At 33.4% G+C, this 15223-nt stretch overlaps 1 protein-coding gene across 1 annotated transcript; it reads right to left on the reverse strand.

Annotated features, from left to right (window-relative positions):
• Nucleotides 1-212: 212 nt before the first annotated feature.
• On the reverse strand, nucleotides 213-5893 carry LOC113780343. The gene is made up of 5 exons (XM_027326150.1): nucleotides 5455-5893; nucleotides 4289-4492; nucleotides 3697-3754; nucleotides 3498-3521; nucleotides 213-257 (listed from the first exon to the last, which is right to left on the reverse strand). The coding sequence occupies exons 1-5, from the start codon at nucleotides 5784-5786 to the stop codon at nucleotides 213-215; spliced, it is 663 nt and encodes a 220-aa protein (XP_027181951.1). The 5' UTR covers nucleotides 5787-5893.
• Nucleotides 5894-15223: the final 9330 nt, after the last annotated feature.

The following is a 15223-nucleotide window of genomic DNA, read 5'->3' on the forward strand; positions in this document are numbered from 1 at the left end:
ACACAGGAAGTTGCAATTGCAAGAGTTGGAGGAAATCCGAAATGATGCATATGAGAGTTCTTGCATTTATAAGGAGAAGACAAAAGCATTTCATGATAAAGCAATTTCAAGGAAAATTTTTTGTATTGGTCAAAAAGTACTTCTTTTTCACTCTAGACTTAAACTTTTTCCTGGTAAATTGCGTTCTCGTTGGATTGGACCTTTTATTGTGACTAATGTGTTTCCTCATGGTGCAGTAGAAATTCAAAGTCTTCACACTGACAAGATTTTTAAGGTTAATGGTCATCGTCTCAAACCTTTTTATGAAGGATTTCAAGTTAATAATGTTGAGGAGGTGACCCTTGCAGTGCCTGAACTCTCTGATTGAAGCATTATTTTGTCTAGCCAAAGACTTTAAAGAAAGGCGCTTTTGGGAGGCAACCCAATTGTTCATTTTAATTGTTTGTTCAATTCCGTGTGGTAGTTTAGAGGTGTTCTCCTTGAATTCGACTAATTTTGGGTTTCAGTTTTCGTTTTTGCCGATTTATAGGTGCCCTTCAGTTTTGACGTGCCCGCGTGATGACGTGCAGGAAGCTCACAATGAGAATCGTCCGAAAGCCACAGTGAAACGCGACTAGAAAACGCGAGTTGAAGGCGCGTTTTCAATCGCGTTTTCACTCCTGCGAGATTTGTGCACAAAACGCGACTTATAAAACGCGAGTTGAAGGCGCGTTTTCAATCGCGTTTTCATTCCTGCAAGATTTGTGAAGGAAACGCGACTTATAAAACGCGAGTTGAAGGCGCGTTTTCAATCGCGTTTTATGTGTCCCAACAAAGGCTTCAGAAACGCGATTTCAGCTCATTTCTTCCTCTCTTCTTAGTTTTCCAGGTTCAGACTTTGGAGGCTCGCATGGTCAACGTCGATGCCAATGTCGCCGGCATGGCACATGATTTGGCGCAGTCTCTGTTTCTTACAGGCTTTGCACCTCCGTTTCCACCTCGCCCTTCACTATGCCCCGATTTCAGGGAAGTGTGGTTGCTTTCCCTCTCACTTTTGCTTCACTTTTGCTTTTTATTTGTCACATTGAGGACAATGTAGGATTTAGGTGTGGGGGGAGCAGTTATGGTGCTAGTGTCTTTCATTCATTTTCTTTTTCTTCTTTTTAGTGATTAGCTCGTATGTGATGCCAAGTTTGATGTTGGATTGTTGCCTTTATTTCTGCTATTGCCAAGTTTTAATAATAAAAGGGTACCAAGTTAATGTGGTTGAATCCAAAAACATCTCTTTGGTGAATATCAATGATTGTTTTACTCTTATAATTTTTGGTTAACTTTCCTAGGCATAGGGAATGATTATTGGCATTTTCGTGTGAATTGGTCCGGTTATTAACTTTAGTTCTCCATGTTTGAAAATGAGGCTAGCTGATGCAAGTTTTCTTTTGGTTTTTGTGTTATATTGAGTTTTTGTGATTTTTAACTATGAATAAACTTGACTGTACTCCGCTATTAGTTACTACTGAGTAACCGGGGATCTGCACCTAAAAGTGTTGATTCTCGCGTCAAAAGGTAGTAACTTCTATGAGTACGTGGTCACGTGGCGATAGAAGCTGAGTAACCGGGCTCCTTCATCTGGCCAATGTTGGAGTTCGCGTCAAAAGGCTCAAATGGCTAGCGACTCAGTCTTTTGTTACTATTGAAAGAAAAAAAAAAGGAGAGAAAAGTAGAAAAAATGTGAAAAAAAGTTGAAGGTTGTGTTAGTGTGTAATAAAAGTCAGCTTGCCGAATTATGGATTTATTGTTGAGATTTTGGTTAATAGTTGGACCATTTGCTGATAACTGTTGTGTGTCATTCCTTTTTCTTAGATTAGTTAACCTGGAATTAGAGGCATTTGTGGTTTAGAAGCTAACCGGAGTGATGTTTCTTGGACTTGACCATTGATGCTTGAATATTATTTTTCTTGGTATCTTGGCAATTTGTTGGATAGAGCAATAGCCACTATCAAATATTGGTGTTTGTTTCTTGTTCTCATGCTTGAGGACAAGCATGGTTTAGGTGTGGGAGGAATTGATAGGGTGTTAATTGTTGGTATTTTAATTATTAATTTTCCCTTCTATCCCTGACAAATATTGTGTTAATTGCTGATATTTACTCATATTTGGTATCGGGACTTAATTTCAGGAATGAAGCAGAAAACTACCAAAAAGGAGGGACTTTATGGAGAATATGGAGACTTCTAAGGGCTTCAATCCTTAGGCCTTGGATTGGTGGGGACCACAAAGCTATAAGTCATTTGGGCTCTTAAAAGAAAGCAACGTAGAGAGACTTGGAAGAAGGAGTAATTTTGGAGACTTTGTCCACATGTGTGGGGACCACCGGAGATAGCTTTTAGTCATCTTACTTTTGGCTTTTTAAGGAGAGGACGTACAGAAGCAAGGGGGGACCTCTAGTTTAGCTTTTTAGTTTAGTTCTAGTTTCCTTTCTCTGGACTGGCCTCTGACACACGCCAGGTGTTCGACAATATTCCCCAACGGGAAAAACATCTTTTATTCCTTGCTTTCTAGTAAAAACGCAATGCCTTTGCAATCCAGTACTTTTGGCTGCAATTCAACTATGAGGAGTGGCTAATTTCTTCATCTAGTCAGAGGTTAAATCGAAGCTTTGGTTCGACAAAACTGTGAGATCGAATTGATTTCCCTACGTTCTTTAATTTGCAAGTGTTTATATATTTCCTGTTCACTTATGCATATGATTATTTCTTGCAATTAAATACTTGATCACTGTTTAATTGTGTGAGTAATTAACAGCCATCTAAGAGTGCTCAATCCGTAATTGTTGGGTAATTTTAGTGCATGTGGCAAGTGATATGATTCAATTGTAGTAGAAACTTTTGAGTCGTTGTTGCGGAAATATATGATATAGCCTAAATAAACCGAGCGTGTGTGTTTGTTGGTTATAATTGGTGGCCAGTCTAATGATTAATGCTGTCAATAGGTTAAATCCTAAGAGCGTGTTTAGGACTGCTTAATTGGCTAGGGCAATAACTACAGAGCTTGTTGTGGTTATCGAATCAGTAAGGTTAGGCAGGTTGTCAGAGCTTGTTGACAACCATAACCAGTTTATTTGTAAATGAAAGATTTTATCTCTGCATCTGTGATCAGTGATTCGAACCATAAGTGGAGATTATACCTTTGACTAGAGATTTTCCTTCCGTCAATTTACTTTATATTTTTAATTTGAGCAATTAAATTAGACAGTTCCATATCAACTTCCCCCATTTTTATTTAATGTTACATTCATTCAAAATAAATTCCCAAGTCCCTGTGGATTCGACCCTGCTCGCTGCTATATTCGAATTTTGTCTTTCACGTAATTAATACACTTTGGTATATCGGATCAAGCAAACTCTGGCACCAGGGTGAAGCTAGTAACCCATTGCACAGCCTAAGTCCCTGCTCCAGTACCATAGTGGACTTAATTCGTGACTTAAGAGTAGGAATTTTATTTTTGCTGGTTTGACACCCAACAATATTATTGCATTTGCCTTCATTGAGAGACAAGTATAACCTTCATTACGTCAAAAAGTACTAAACACTGAACTATGGTGCATTTTCACACATTAAAGCTGCAAAAGCATAACTTTTTAGCTATATTTTTCTTATCTTAATTAAGTTCAATTTTGGTTAAGCACTTATGAAACTTTGGAAGAAAGAAGGAACCTTGGGTATATTCTCACAAAAATAACTTCCAGTAAGCACTTGTAGAAGTGCACCATTGCTGCAATTATAGTTAAACCAAATAACGTCAAAGATAGTAACGTGAAAAGAATGAAATTAAAGTTAGATAAATTAGATAGCATTTTAGGCATGGTTATCTATAACGAAGTCTCATCGGAATGAAACTTAGGAATACTAGCGAGGTTTTTAACCTTGAAGTATTCTTCATCACCCTCACCATTTCAAAGTAAACGTTCCCAGCATTTTGTTAATTCAATCAGTCACAAGTTCCTCCAATCTATCCAAGCTTAACTCGATCATCTTACGTTCAAAAAACAATTCATTGGACAACTATCCCATGTTCAGCTCCAAAACAGCTTTACTGAACCTCTGCTATGATAAAATGAATGTTGCTATGAAGGTTAGCAGCTCCAATACACATTGATGTAAAGATTCGTCAAGAAAAAAAGAGGACATGCCTAACATCCTCGGGACAAAGTATATCATTGAACATACAAACTAACATTAGACAACACAATTAAGGCTTTATGAAGTTTAATTTGTGATCATTAATGCTCAATTAACCTCCACTCACCTATGGCCAACCGAGTGAAGTGGAAGATCAACAATATCATCAGGTGAAAGGCCATATTCTGGCAATTCAGACCCCAAAATCAAATCAAAGCCAGCATGAAACCTCTCATAAATCTCCCTAGTAACTTTTTCATGATCAAACGTCACATTATATGGCACCGAGATAATGAAATAGCCTTCATTTGCCAGTTGCTCAAGCAAATAGCTGCCACCACAACAAAAACAACTAATCAAACAAAACAGATCATAAGACTCTATTAGCATTTTTGTTTACAGTAGAAAAAATTGAATTAACAACCCTCTGTTCTGTAGTAAACATCACCAGCGCAATGTCATCACAGTTTGAATTTCAATCAAGTAGTTTTTTGGATCCTATCAAGCAATGTCGGGGTCTGCTAACCGCTGCTAAAGAAGAATGAACGAAGTACTTTCGCCGCTACTCCTTTACTCCTCCTACCGTGGCAATTAGCCCGTAAGGATCGCAATTTCCTGCGAAGTCGGTGCCCGTAGTGATATCCTAATTCGGCTACCTCTCCCACTCATCAAGGCAGACTAAACTATTGCACAGAAAGACAAAAACAGCAAAATCGATCAAACTTGTTCGGCTGCGCACTCCCCGTCTGCCTATCTCACCGATTTATTTGCTACAGGTATTGACCCCTCCTAGAGTCCGGTCTGTTCTATGTCGGCAGACAGTGTAAAAGCACGGGATTCTTGACAAAAGTGGAATTCTTGACTCCTCGGCTCAGATCCATTCTAAAACGAGATGGCACCCTTCCCAGCTTGTTTTCCAGCGCAATGTTTCCTTCTTCTTTTCCCGAGTTAAAAAAAAAAAAATTACTTCAACCACAGGAAAAATCTTCCAAAAAAAAAAAATTTAACGCTGCAAGCAAATTTATTTTAGTTTCTGTGTTTCAAGAATTAACTCAAGGATTAATCTAATATAGTGTGTTAAAACTGTAGTTGGACAAGCAAGTAGCTACATATATTAATCCAGAAATTAATTAAAATGTTCCATCCCAGAAATCTAACAGCACTTCATCAAAATAGCAACAAAAAAAAAAAAGAGAGAGAAAGAAAGACATGAAAATTATCAACTATAATAGTCAAGTTTGAAACAGAGAAATTAACGACAGGCGAATATACATAAGTAAATTGTAGATTGACCTGTAAGTAACTTCAGGGACAGCTCCAACAAAAGCACCTCCCAAAAATTTAATAATGGCTTTGGGTTTTTTCCCTCTTGGAGGAGGAATGACCAAACAAGACTCAAGCCTGTTGTAAATTCTACCATTATGATTCACAAAAGAAGTGTTGTTGAAGCTATTGGGTTTAACCATTTTCATTTGGGACCAGCAAATTGTCATTTTTGAGGGTCTCGCGCAATTCTCAGTGGGGAAAACCCCTCTGGAGAGATAATTGAGAAAAGGGCTTTCTTTAAATTTGTTGATTCTTGGAAAGTTGTTGAGGATAGAAGTGGTGCTAGCCACGGCGGCCATGGCCGGCCTTCTTCACTCGGAGGTTCTAGTTGGCTGTTGGGAGGGAGGGGAAATTTGGAGCTAAAAATGTGAAGCGCGGGAGGCAGTACGTGGCATTCTAATTGCGCCTCCTTTGTGTCAGCTACATTTCCTATTTAGATTACGAGTCTCCGTTTTAGTGGATTTTGTGCATTTGTTTGCTGATAATTGAGTAATTGTCTAATTTCTCCACTCTTTTTTTGGCCTTACATGCAACTTGTGTCTTTGAGTCTTTTTTTTTGGGTCAAAAATCATTTGTATTGTATTAGTGTAGCAATCATTTATGTATGCATGTACAATTAAGAGACTACTGATTGTAAAATTTAGATGTGTCTCTATTTTAAGGTGCACATGAACTATACTTCACATTTAAGATTGGATAAATTATCTTTTTAATCTCTTGTGATATGATACTTTACCACATAATCCCTCTATGGTTTAATAATCTATATACAACCTCTTCATCGTTTGGATTAAAATATCACCGTTAATTTTTTTGTTAAAACCAACGGTTAATAGTAAAAAGTCAAAATGAAACTAATAAATTGACAAATTTATGCTTTTATTACTTCTTTTTTCCCTCCAAACTAAAAAAGAAGAAATTGAAATAAAAACTACATAAATAAGAACTAAAAAATACCATTAAAATTTTGATTTAAAAACCTATAATGATATTTGTAGTAAAAAAAATTGGTATTTTTGTTTCTTATTTATTAAACCAACGGTTAATAGTAAAAAGTCAAAATGAAACTAATAAATTGACAAATTTATGCTTTTATTACTTCTTTTTTCCCTCCAAACTAAAAAAGAAGAAATTGAAATAAAAACTACATAAATAAGAACTAAAAAATACCATTAAAATTTTGATTTAAAAACCTATAATGATATTTGTAGTAAAAAAAATTGGTATTTTTGTTTCTTATTTATTAAACCAACGGTTAATAGTAAAAAGTCAAAATGAAACTAATAAATTGACAAATTTATGCTTTTATTACTTCTTTTTTCCCTCCAAACTAAAAAAGAAGAAATTGAAATAAAAACTACATAAATAAGAACTAAAAAATACCATTAAAATTTTGATTTAAAAACCTATAATGATATTTGTAGTAAAAAAAATTGGTATTTTTGTTTCTTATTTATTTGTTTTATATTTCGCTTCCATCTTATTTGTTTCTTATTTATTTATTTATTTATTTCCCTTCCATTTGTTTTGTAATTGGAGAAAGTTAATATTTTGTATTTTAAATTATATAAGTTTTCAAAATAATCTCTTCTCTTCCCAAAAGAGAGAGAGAGAGAGAGAGCACTAATAAAAGACCCATGCTGCACGCTAAGGGTTTAGACCCGTGCCCGATAGCTATTCCTTTATTCGATTCAAGAACCCAGGATCAAATGAAAGGTATTGAAGAGTGAAGAGCACTAATAATTTCCATGATTTTGGATTCTAGTTTGAGTTGTAAGCAAGGCATCCTCTTTTAAAACCAAGTCATCGTCTAGCTTATTCTTTTAAATATTCCATTCTTTTGCTTTAGTTTGTTCTCTCCTTAATTACGATTAATTTTCCTGCAATTTCTCTCTTACGAGTACAATATTTCCTCCTATTCCATCCTTATTTTTCTCACAAGACCTTGACAATTCTTCTGAATAGATGTTTTAGTAATGATTTTTACCAGGCGTATGCCATCGACAACTATGTAATTTACAAGGATTTTTACAGATAGTTTACCAACAACACTATAGTTAGCACCGAACTTAAAACCTAATGCTTCCAAGACAAGTCCCAAATCTTTTCCATGAGTATGTGGATATTATTTATGAATATTATCTTTCCCACAAATGAGTGGCTCATATGATGCCATGTGTAGGTTTTAACCTGTAATTACAGGTTTTATTGGGTACATAATTGCAGCGGTAATTTTTGTGCAAATAATAGTAAGTTTGTTTTTTGTGTAAGTCGAGTATGTTTTGTGATTCATGTAAATTACCTTTAAATAACAAAAGTTACTAAAATTTTAACATAACACTTTTTCTCCAAAACTTACCAATGACTATTTTTTCAATCCAAGCCTATGACTATTTTTACAAACCTTACCACTTTTATACTAAACTCACTACATAATTAATCAATCTTACGAACTTTCAGGCAAAGCTAACACTTTATTTTATACAAAATTTACTATTTTTGTCAAGCACAACTTATGATTTCATTAAAAAACTTACTATTTTTTGGTAAGTTTCTAACTAAACCTTACCACATTTTGTTCAAACTTTACTTCATAATTAACAAAATTTAATGATTTCATAATTTTTGTAATTTAAATTTTAAATAACAATCTAAATTTTTAATTAAAACTTACTACCTTTTCTCCAAAACCTACTATTTTACTAAATGATATATAAATGGCCATTGGTATAACTTACCATATTTTAGTAAAACTTACTATGTTGTTAACAAAACTCACTACTATATCTTAACAAAACTAAGTTCAAGCAACTTTACACAAAACTCAATACTATTTTAAGCAAAAACTTGCAACTTCATTAAAAAATCTTACCACATTTTCTTTAGTAAAAATTGTTGTTTCATTGATATGACGTAATGCTGAAGCATGTCATATGTGGTCATTAGCTTGCTACTTTTCTGTAACCACCTGTTGTGACCAATCATCAAAGTGAATCTATTAGTTTTGTAAGTTTACCATCAAAATTAGTCAGTTTTACTCTTGAATCGATAATGTTCAGTAATTATAAAAGTTACCACAATTTAAAAAAGAAAACATAATAAATAAAATGTACCAGTTCTTAAGTAATTTAATTCTTTTAGTCAAACTTACAGCTTCTTCAACGACTTTTAGTACTTTTTGACAAATAAAGTTTTGAGTAAAATGTACTATTATGTTAATCAGTGACATTCAAATTTCCTTAAGCAGTTTTAGTACTTTTTAAAACATAATCTTACCTGGCAGAAACTTATATACTACTAGCAAAAATTATTTCTTTATTCCAAAAAAGATTTTTCATCATCAGCTTAGTTAGTGACTAACTTTTCCATCCGTGGGTTATATACTCACATTCATTTTCTCTTTGCATTTGAATACTTTTTTTAAAAATAATCTGCATTTTCACAAACTACTAACTATTCATCTCTACTTAACCAATGCTTTAAGTGTTCCCATTAAACTAGCCCTTAGGTATATTATTTTTCTCTAAATATTATTATTTTTATTGCAAAGTCTTTTTCTATTAGAAAATATACCATTTTCTTAGTAAATTTACATCTACACCAGTAAATTTATAACTAATAAAAATTTAATAATTTTCTTTGAACGAAGCAAGTTTTGCTTGGAATGTAGTGATTTTTCAATGAAATAGATAAGTTTTGCTTAAAAAGGTTTAACATCAAAAAATTCCCCTGAAATTTTCTTTAATGTCACTTAGCATTTATTCTTTTTCTTTAAGTTTTACTGCTCCATTTGTTTGATATGGGAATTAAGTGTCAAGTGAGGCTTAATATATTCATTTTGATATTATGGAAAACTTCAAGGGAAGTTACTAATATTATTCCTAAAAAAATGTTATATGTTTTGCTGCAATTTAACAAAATTTTTAAATCAAGTATCATTTTGTGTTGTAAAATTAAAGTTGCATATTTCACAAGAAACTTAATAAACTTTTTGTGTTCTCTTAAGTTTTGCCACAAAATTAGTAAAATATTTCAATAAACTAATTTTGCTAAATCTGTGGTTAGATTTCTTAATGAAATCATAAGTTCACTTGAAATAGTAGTGAGTTTGTGTAAAAAAAAATGGTAAGTTATGCTTGAAAATTAGTAAGGTTCGTTAATAATGCAGTAAGTTTAGTACAAAAAAATTGTAAAATTAGTTAGAAACATACTAAAAATTTTGCTAAAAATGGAGTAAAGATTGTTAATTAAGTCATAAGTTTTGCTTGAAGAAATTAGTAAGTTATGTATAAAAAATAGTAAGTTTTGCTTGAAAGTTAGTAAGATTCGATGATGATGTCGTAAGTTTTACCAAAAAAATAGAAAGATTAGTCAAATGAAGTCATAAGTTTTGCTTTAAAATAGTAAGTTTTGTAACAAGGATATTTTTATCACTACTTGAAGGCTTGCCTTGGTTTGCAGAGATGCCTTATATTTGGTAATTGTGGAACTTGGAGTGGATCAATAAAAGTTTAAAAAATAATAATTTCAAGGTCTGCAGGGGACATGGTTGAATTGATTCCTGTTTCTTGTAAAGCATAAAAAAAAATGAAAGAACAGATTAATTATGTATCACTCTTGTACTTTATTGCTTCTTTAGGACAAAACGAAAGCTCTCACTAGCTTTTACTTCATCGAAGGGCTAAAACAGTTTTCGCTTACAGTACGTCATTTTCTTGCCACCTCTATTTGTGCAAAAGATGGAAAATATCTGTTTAAAATTCAAAAAAGACTCTCATATTACGTATTATTAACAAATATTTTGAAATTTATAACAAATTTTAATAATTTGTATTCAGATAAACATGTAACCTGTGAGTTATGCAAAAAATAACAAAGCCTTATATCATATTTTTTCAAACAATGAACATAATATCAACAATTTGATAAAATGAATATCTTGTAGCAAAAGACACAACTCACTTTTTGTATCATACAAGCATAACCTAATGTTATAAAAAAATTATTTTTTTTTGAAATTCTAGTAAGGGAGAAGTGGAAAGGGGGGAAGGAAGATTGAAATTCAGGACTTCTAATTCCTAGAGTCCTGAATTTTGTATTATTCATGGATAACTTTTTAAGCGTAACATTGTAAAACTTGTATGTTTCAACTGAATCTTGTACTTTACATTTTGAAGAGTAATTTCTGTACATAAAACGGTTTGTATTATTCTCATACCTTATCTTAGTAATGGTTTTTTTTTTTTCAGAAAATCTTTTGGAAGTTTTCTTTCCGCAATGAATCATGAAAAGTTGATTGAGTTATAATTCATGACATTGTCTTGGTTCAGAAACTTGAAATGAGAAACAAGAAAGAAAAATTAACAGTCCGTGAAAAGAAAATGAGAAGTGAAATAGGGACACTAATTTTAGTTTGGCGGGTGGTGGGCCAACGGGTGAAGGTAGTTTTGAGTTATGCGGATATCATTTGTGAATATTATATCTGTTCATCAAAGCTCATTAAAAACTTTCTTGTTCATCACTTAGAAAAAATGTTGGGGCCTTCCTCGTTTTTCAAACATCAACAGAAACATAGGTTTGTGATTTTCAACACAAAGGGGATTATGACACTACCTAAAATTCTTTTCTATTTCAGAAAAGGATCATAAGTAGTATCATAATCACTTTAGTTCTGAAAAGCACAATCACAAATGTGAATTCGATTTTTTATTCTCCGAGACCGTAACACTTGAGATCTTTTTTTTTTTAAAGCATAAACTTGAGATCTTAAAAAAGCACACAAATGTCTTATAAAATCAAAATTCCTAAAGTTTAGGATAATGATACAATGATAATGTTAGAATACTTCAGAATTCCACTATGCTATCTTTTTCGTATCGATTGATCCACTAAACTTTTAAAACTAATTAATTGAACCATTCTGCCTAGTTACTGATTCAAATATATGGAACTTTCGGAATTAGTGGGGAACTTTCGCCACTTTGTTAATGGTAAATAGTATGGCGGATTAAATGGGAGTTTAGTAAAATTAAGTGAATCTTGATACAATTTGTTGGAAAACTTCTTGGAAACTAAAGAAGAATAGAAAAAAGAAATGTCGTAGAAAACGTTTAACACAACTACTGCTGACATTCTCAAATCTTTTGAGCTAGTATCAGAGATACTTTAGTCAGATGACTATAAGATCAGACGTTCGACTATCAAGTCCTTCATTTTTTTCTTCCCCATTGTAAGGCTGAAGTCTCCCGTTCAAAGGAAAAAAAAAAACAGTACTCGTAACTTTTTAGCTTTCTTTAGTTGACATAATGTATCGTGTTATAAAATAGTAACCCAAAATTTCAGTAGCTAAAAATAACCATGCAATCACACACACAAGGCATGTTTAAAATCTTCAGTTCTTCGTTTATTTATTTACTTTTGCAAGATGGCGCAGTAGCTATTCCTTTATGCGGTTGAAGTGCCTACAATCAATTGGAAGTTGCTGAAGAGTGACAAAATCTTCCAAATATAATTTCCATGATTTTGCATTTTAGTTTCAGTCGTAGACTAGGCATCTTCTTTCAAAATCAAGTCATCGTTTGGCTTTTTCTTTTTAAGATTCCATCTTTTGCTTTAGTTTGTTCTCTCTTTTTTAAAGGTTATGACCCCATAAGTCGTCAAAAAGGAACCTACAACCAAAGTGAAGTAGGACCTTGCTAGGAAGTCATGGTTTTGCTCTGTTGATAAAAAATTTTGCACCACGTACTGGTTGAGCCAAAACTGATGGGGACTCGAAGCCAAGTAAAATTGCTATTTTATAAAAGGATCATAATTGTAAAATTACCCTTGTAAATTTGAAAATCAAATACACAAATGTAAAGTCAAATTTTTACTATCTCACCTTTTCTGTTTTATACTTTCTCCCTTCTCTGCACGCTTTTCAACCACAAACTATTAGGACCAGGATTCATAATGTTACTACTGTCTTACCTTGTAATATTCAAAATTTTAAAAATCTGCATGAACATCTATCACAACTAAAAGAGGATGGTACTGGTGAGTTTAAAAAGTAAAAATCAAATCGCAAGTAACTTATCAGTTATGACTTTGAATTCTTTAGTTGGCCTGATTTAAAATTGTAAATCATCGTGGCACATTAACACAAAATTACAGTAGTTAAACAAAAACACACACACACAAATGTCTTGTAAAATCAAAATTCTAAAGTTTAGGAAATTTGCTATACCATCTTTTTCGTATGGATTGACCCACTAAAAATTTAAAGCTATTTAATTGAACCATTCCGTCTAGTTAGTGGTTAAAAAACTGGGAACTTATAAAACACGAGCAGCACATTGCAATTAGTGGGGAACTTTTGTCACTTCGTTAATGAAAAATAGTATGGCAGACTAAATAGGACTTTAGGAAAATTAAGTGAATTTGATGCTATTTGTTGGCAAACTTCTTGGAAACTGAAGAAGAATGGAAAAAAGAAATGTCTTAAAAAAAGTGAAACACAACTAATGCTCACATTCTTAATAAATCTTTTGGGCTAGTATTAAAAATACTTTAGTAGGTGACCATGTGATTTTTCCTGTTTTTCCTACTAACTTTAATCACATGCCAAATTAAATGTTGCTTTTTAAAGAACATACCGTAGCAGGTGAAAAATACTGCCACAAACTCGATTTGTCAAGTGACAAGATCATTACTTCAGAAAAGGGTATGGTGATTTTTGCCTCTATCTTCCGCACTTTTCAGAAAGAAAAAAAAAAAGAGCATAATCATTTATATGAGCTGCTATTGACAGAAAAAAAAGAGTATGTCCCTTTAACAGGATAAACCAAAAAAAGGTTATAATAACTTATTTGTGCTTTATGATTATCCTATTTGAACTACTGCTCTATTTTTTTTTCTTTTTTTTTTTACACTTTTCCTGTGTTTTCTTTTGACAATGCAGTTCTTGATAATCCCTAAAATACTATCCTCTTCCAGTTTGTCTTATTTTTCTCACAGTATTTTTTTCTAGTTTCTGGTTGCTTTTAAGAAATAAAGATATGGATTAGAATTTTATTAGGGAAAAGAGTTCCAATGACCCTCCAACTCTTTTCTAGATAAAGTTTTAACCCTCCAATAATTAACGGTAAAAGTTTGGCCCTCGATCTAATAAAATAGCATATTTGTGACCCTTCTGTCAAATTCAGTAGTTAAAATTAACAGGAAGCATCATCTCGTAAGACGCGCGATCAAATATCAAGGGTATTATAGTCTCTGAAGAAGAACACAAATTCTGCCAAATAAAAGAAGAACACAAATTGCTACTTACTCGGGAACTCCTGGGATGGCATATATCTTGCCCAATCTCTCCTCGACAATCATCCAATCCAAGAAAAAATCACTCCATCCCTCCTCCTCCTCTCCTCCATCTCCTCATCTACATCTACCCCCACCGCCTCCGTGGTCGATTTGAGAACCCTCTTGACCCTTTGGAGATGGCCGGCGCAGGAGACGAGAAGTACCATCGTTAGCATCAGGGGATGTGGAAACTTAAACTTGGCCAGTAGGATTTCAGAAGCAAAGCCGGCGGCCACATGTCCTAAATAGGACCATATGCTTACTAGTGACACGAATGTGGCAATGCTCTTCTTGGGAAAGCCCAAGGATTTACCAATTTGGCCCAAATTATCAATTGCCGTTAAATCGATTACCAATTTTGCCTCAAGTCAGCACTGGATTTGTTTCTGTCTTTAGCCGCGAACAGAATTAGCATATCGATGCTGCACACTGCTTGCAGGATTGTGTGATCTTCTCCCCTTTCCGGTGGCCTGAACACCTTGTCGAAGCAAGAAACGTGTGTCTCTTCTTGATTCAGTGGATCGGCGAGAGGCGTCTCTGCTTTCGCTGCCTGTGGTGCAAACTCACTCACCGGTGGTGGATCATATCAGTGGTGAAAATGTTGGAGGGAAAAGGAGTGGAAATTGTTGGAGCGAAAATCAGTGGTGAAAATGCTTTTACTCTGTCCAGGAAAGAGACTATAATGCCCTTGATATTTAGTCGCGCGTCTCACGAGATGATGCTTTCCGTTAATTTTAACTACTGGATTTGACAGAAGGACCACAAATATGCTATTTTATTAGATTGAGGGCCAAACTTTTACCATTAATTGTTGGAGGGCTAAAACTTTACTTGGGAAAGAGTTGGAGGGCCATTGGGACTCTTTTCCCCTCCTTGAAATCACAAATGCACTCAAAAATTTGTGGAACTTATCATCTTATAAATATTGGTAAGACTAAAAACTGCTTAGACTCTATATACTAAAGAAAAATTTAGTAATTTTCTTTATTTGAGCTGTTTAATTATTCTCTTTTTTTAAACACCTCCCGTACTCTAGATTCTAAAAGAAACAAAATTTTTCCAATCTCTGTGAATTCAACCCTACTCATCACTATATACAAAATCTGTACTTTTATTAGAATAGATTTTTATTATTACATAGGGCCGACACTTGTCAACTATCCCCTTCCAGTTTGTATTATTTTTCTCATGGTATTTTTTTCTAGTTTTTGGTTGCTTTTAAGAAATAAAGATATGGATTAGAATTTTATTAATGTCCTTGAAATCACAAATGCACCCAAAAATTTGTGGAGCTAATCAACTTATAAATATTGGTAAGACTAAAAACTGCTTAGACTCTATATATTTAGAAAATAATGGCCAACAATATTAAATTATTAATGTGTGCCCCTAAAAAAACAAA

Source organism: Coffea eugenioides, chromosome 8, assembly GCF_003713205.1.
Source record: "Coffea eugenioides isolate CCC68of chromosome 8, Ceug_1.0, whole genome shotgun sequence".
NCBI classification, from domain to species: Eukaryota; Viridiplantae; Streptophyta; class Magnoliopsida; order Gentianales; family Rubiaceae; genus Coffea; species Coffea eugenioides.

Coding starts and splice junctions, on each gene's coding strand:
- LOC113780343 (XM_027326150.1), bottom strand. CDS start 5,786: ATGGCCGCCGTGGCTAGCACCACTTCTATCCTCAACAACTTTCCAAGA. Junction 4,493..5,454: donor GTCCCTGAAGTTACTTACAG/GTCAATCTACAA, acceptor TTGTGGTGGCAG/CTATTTGCTTGAGCAACTGG. Junction 3,755..4,288: donor CTTCACTCGGTTGGCCATAG/GTGAGTGGAGGT, acceptor CTATAATTGCAG/CAATGGTGCACTTCTACAAG.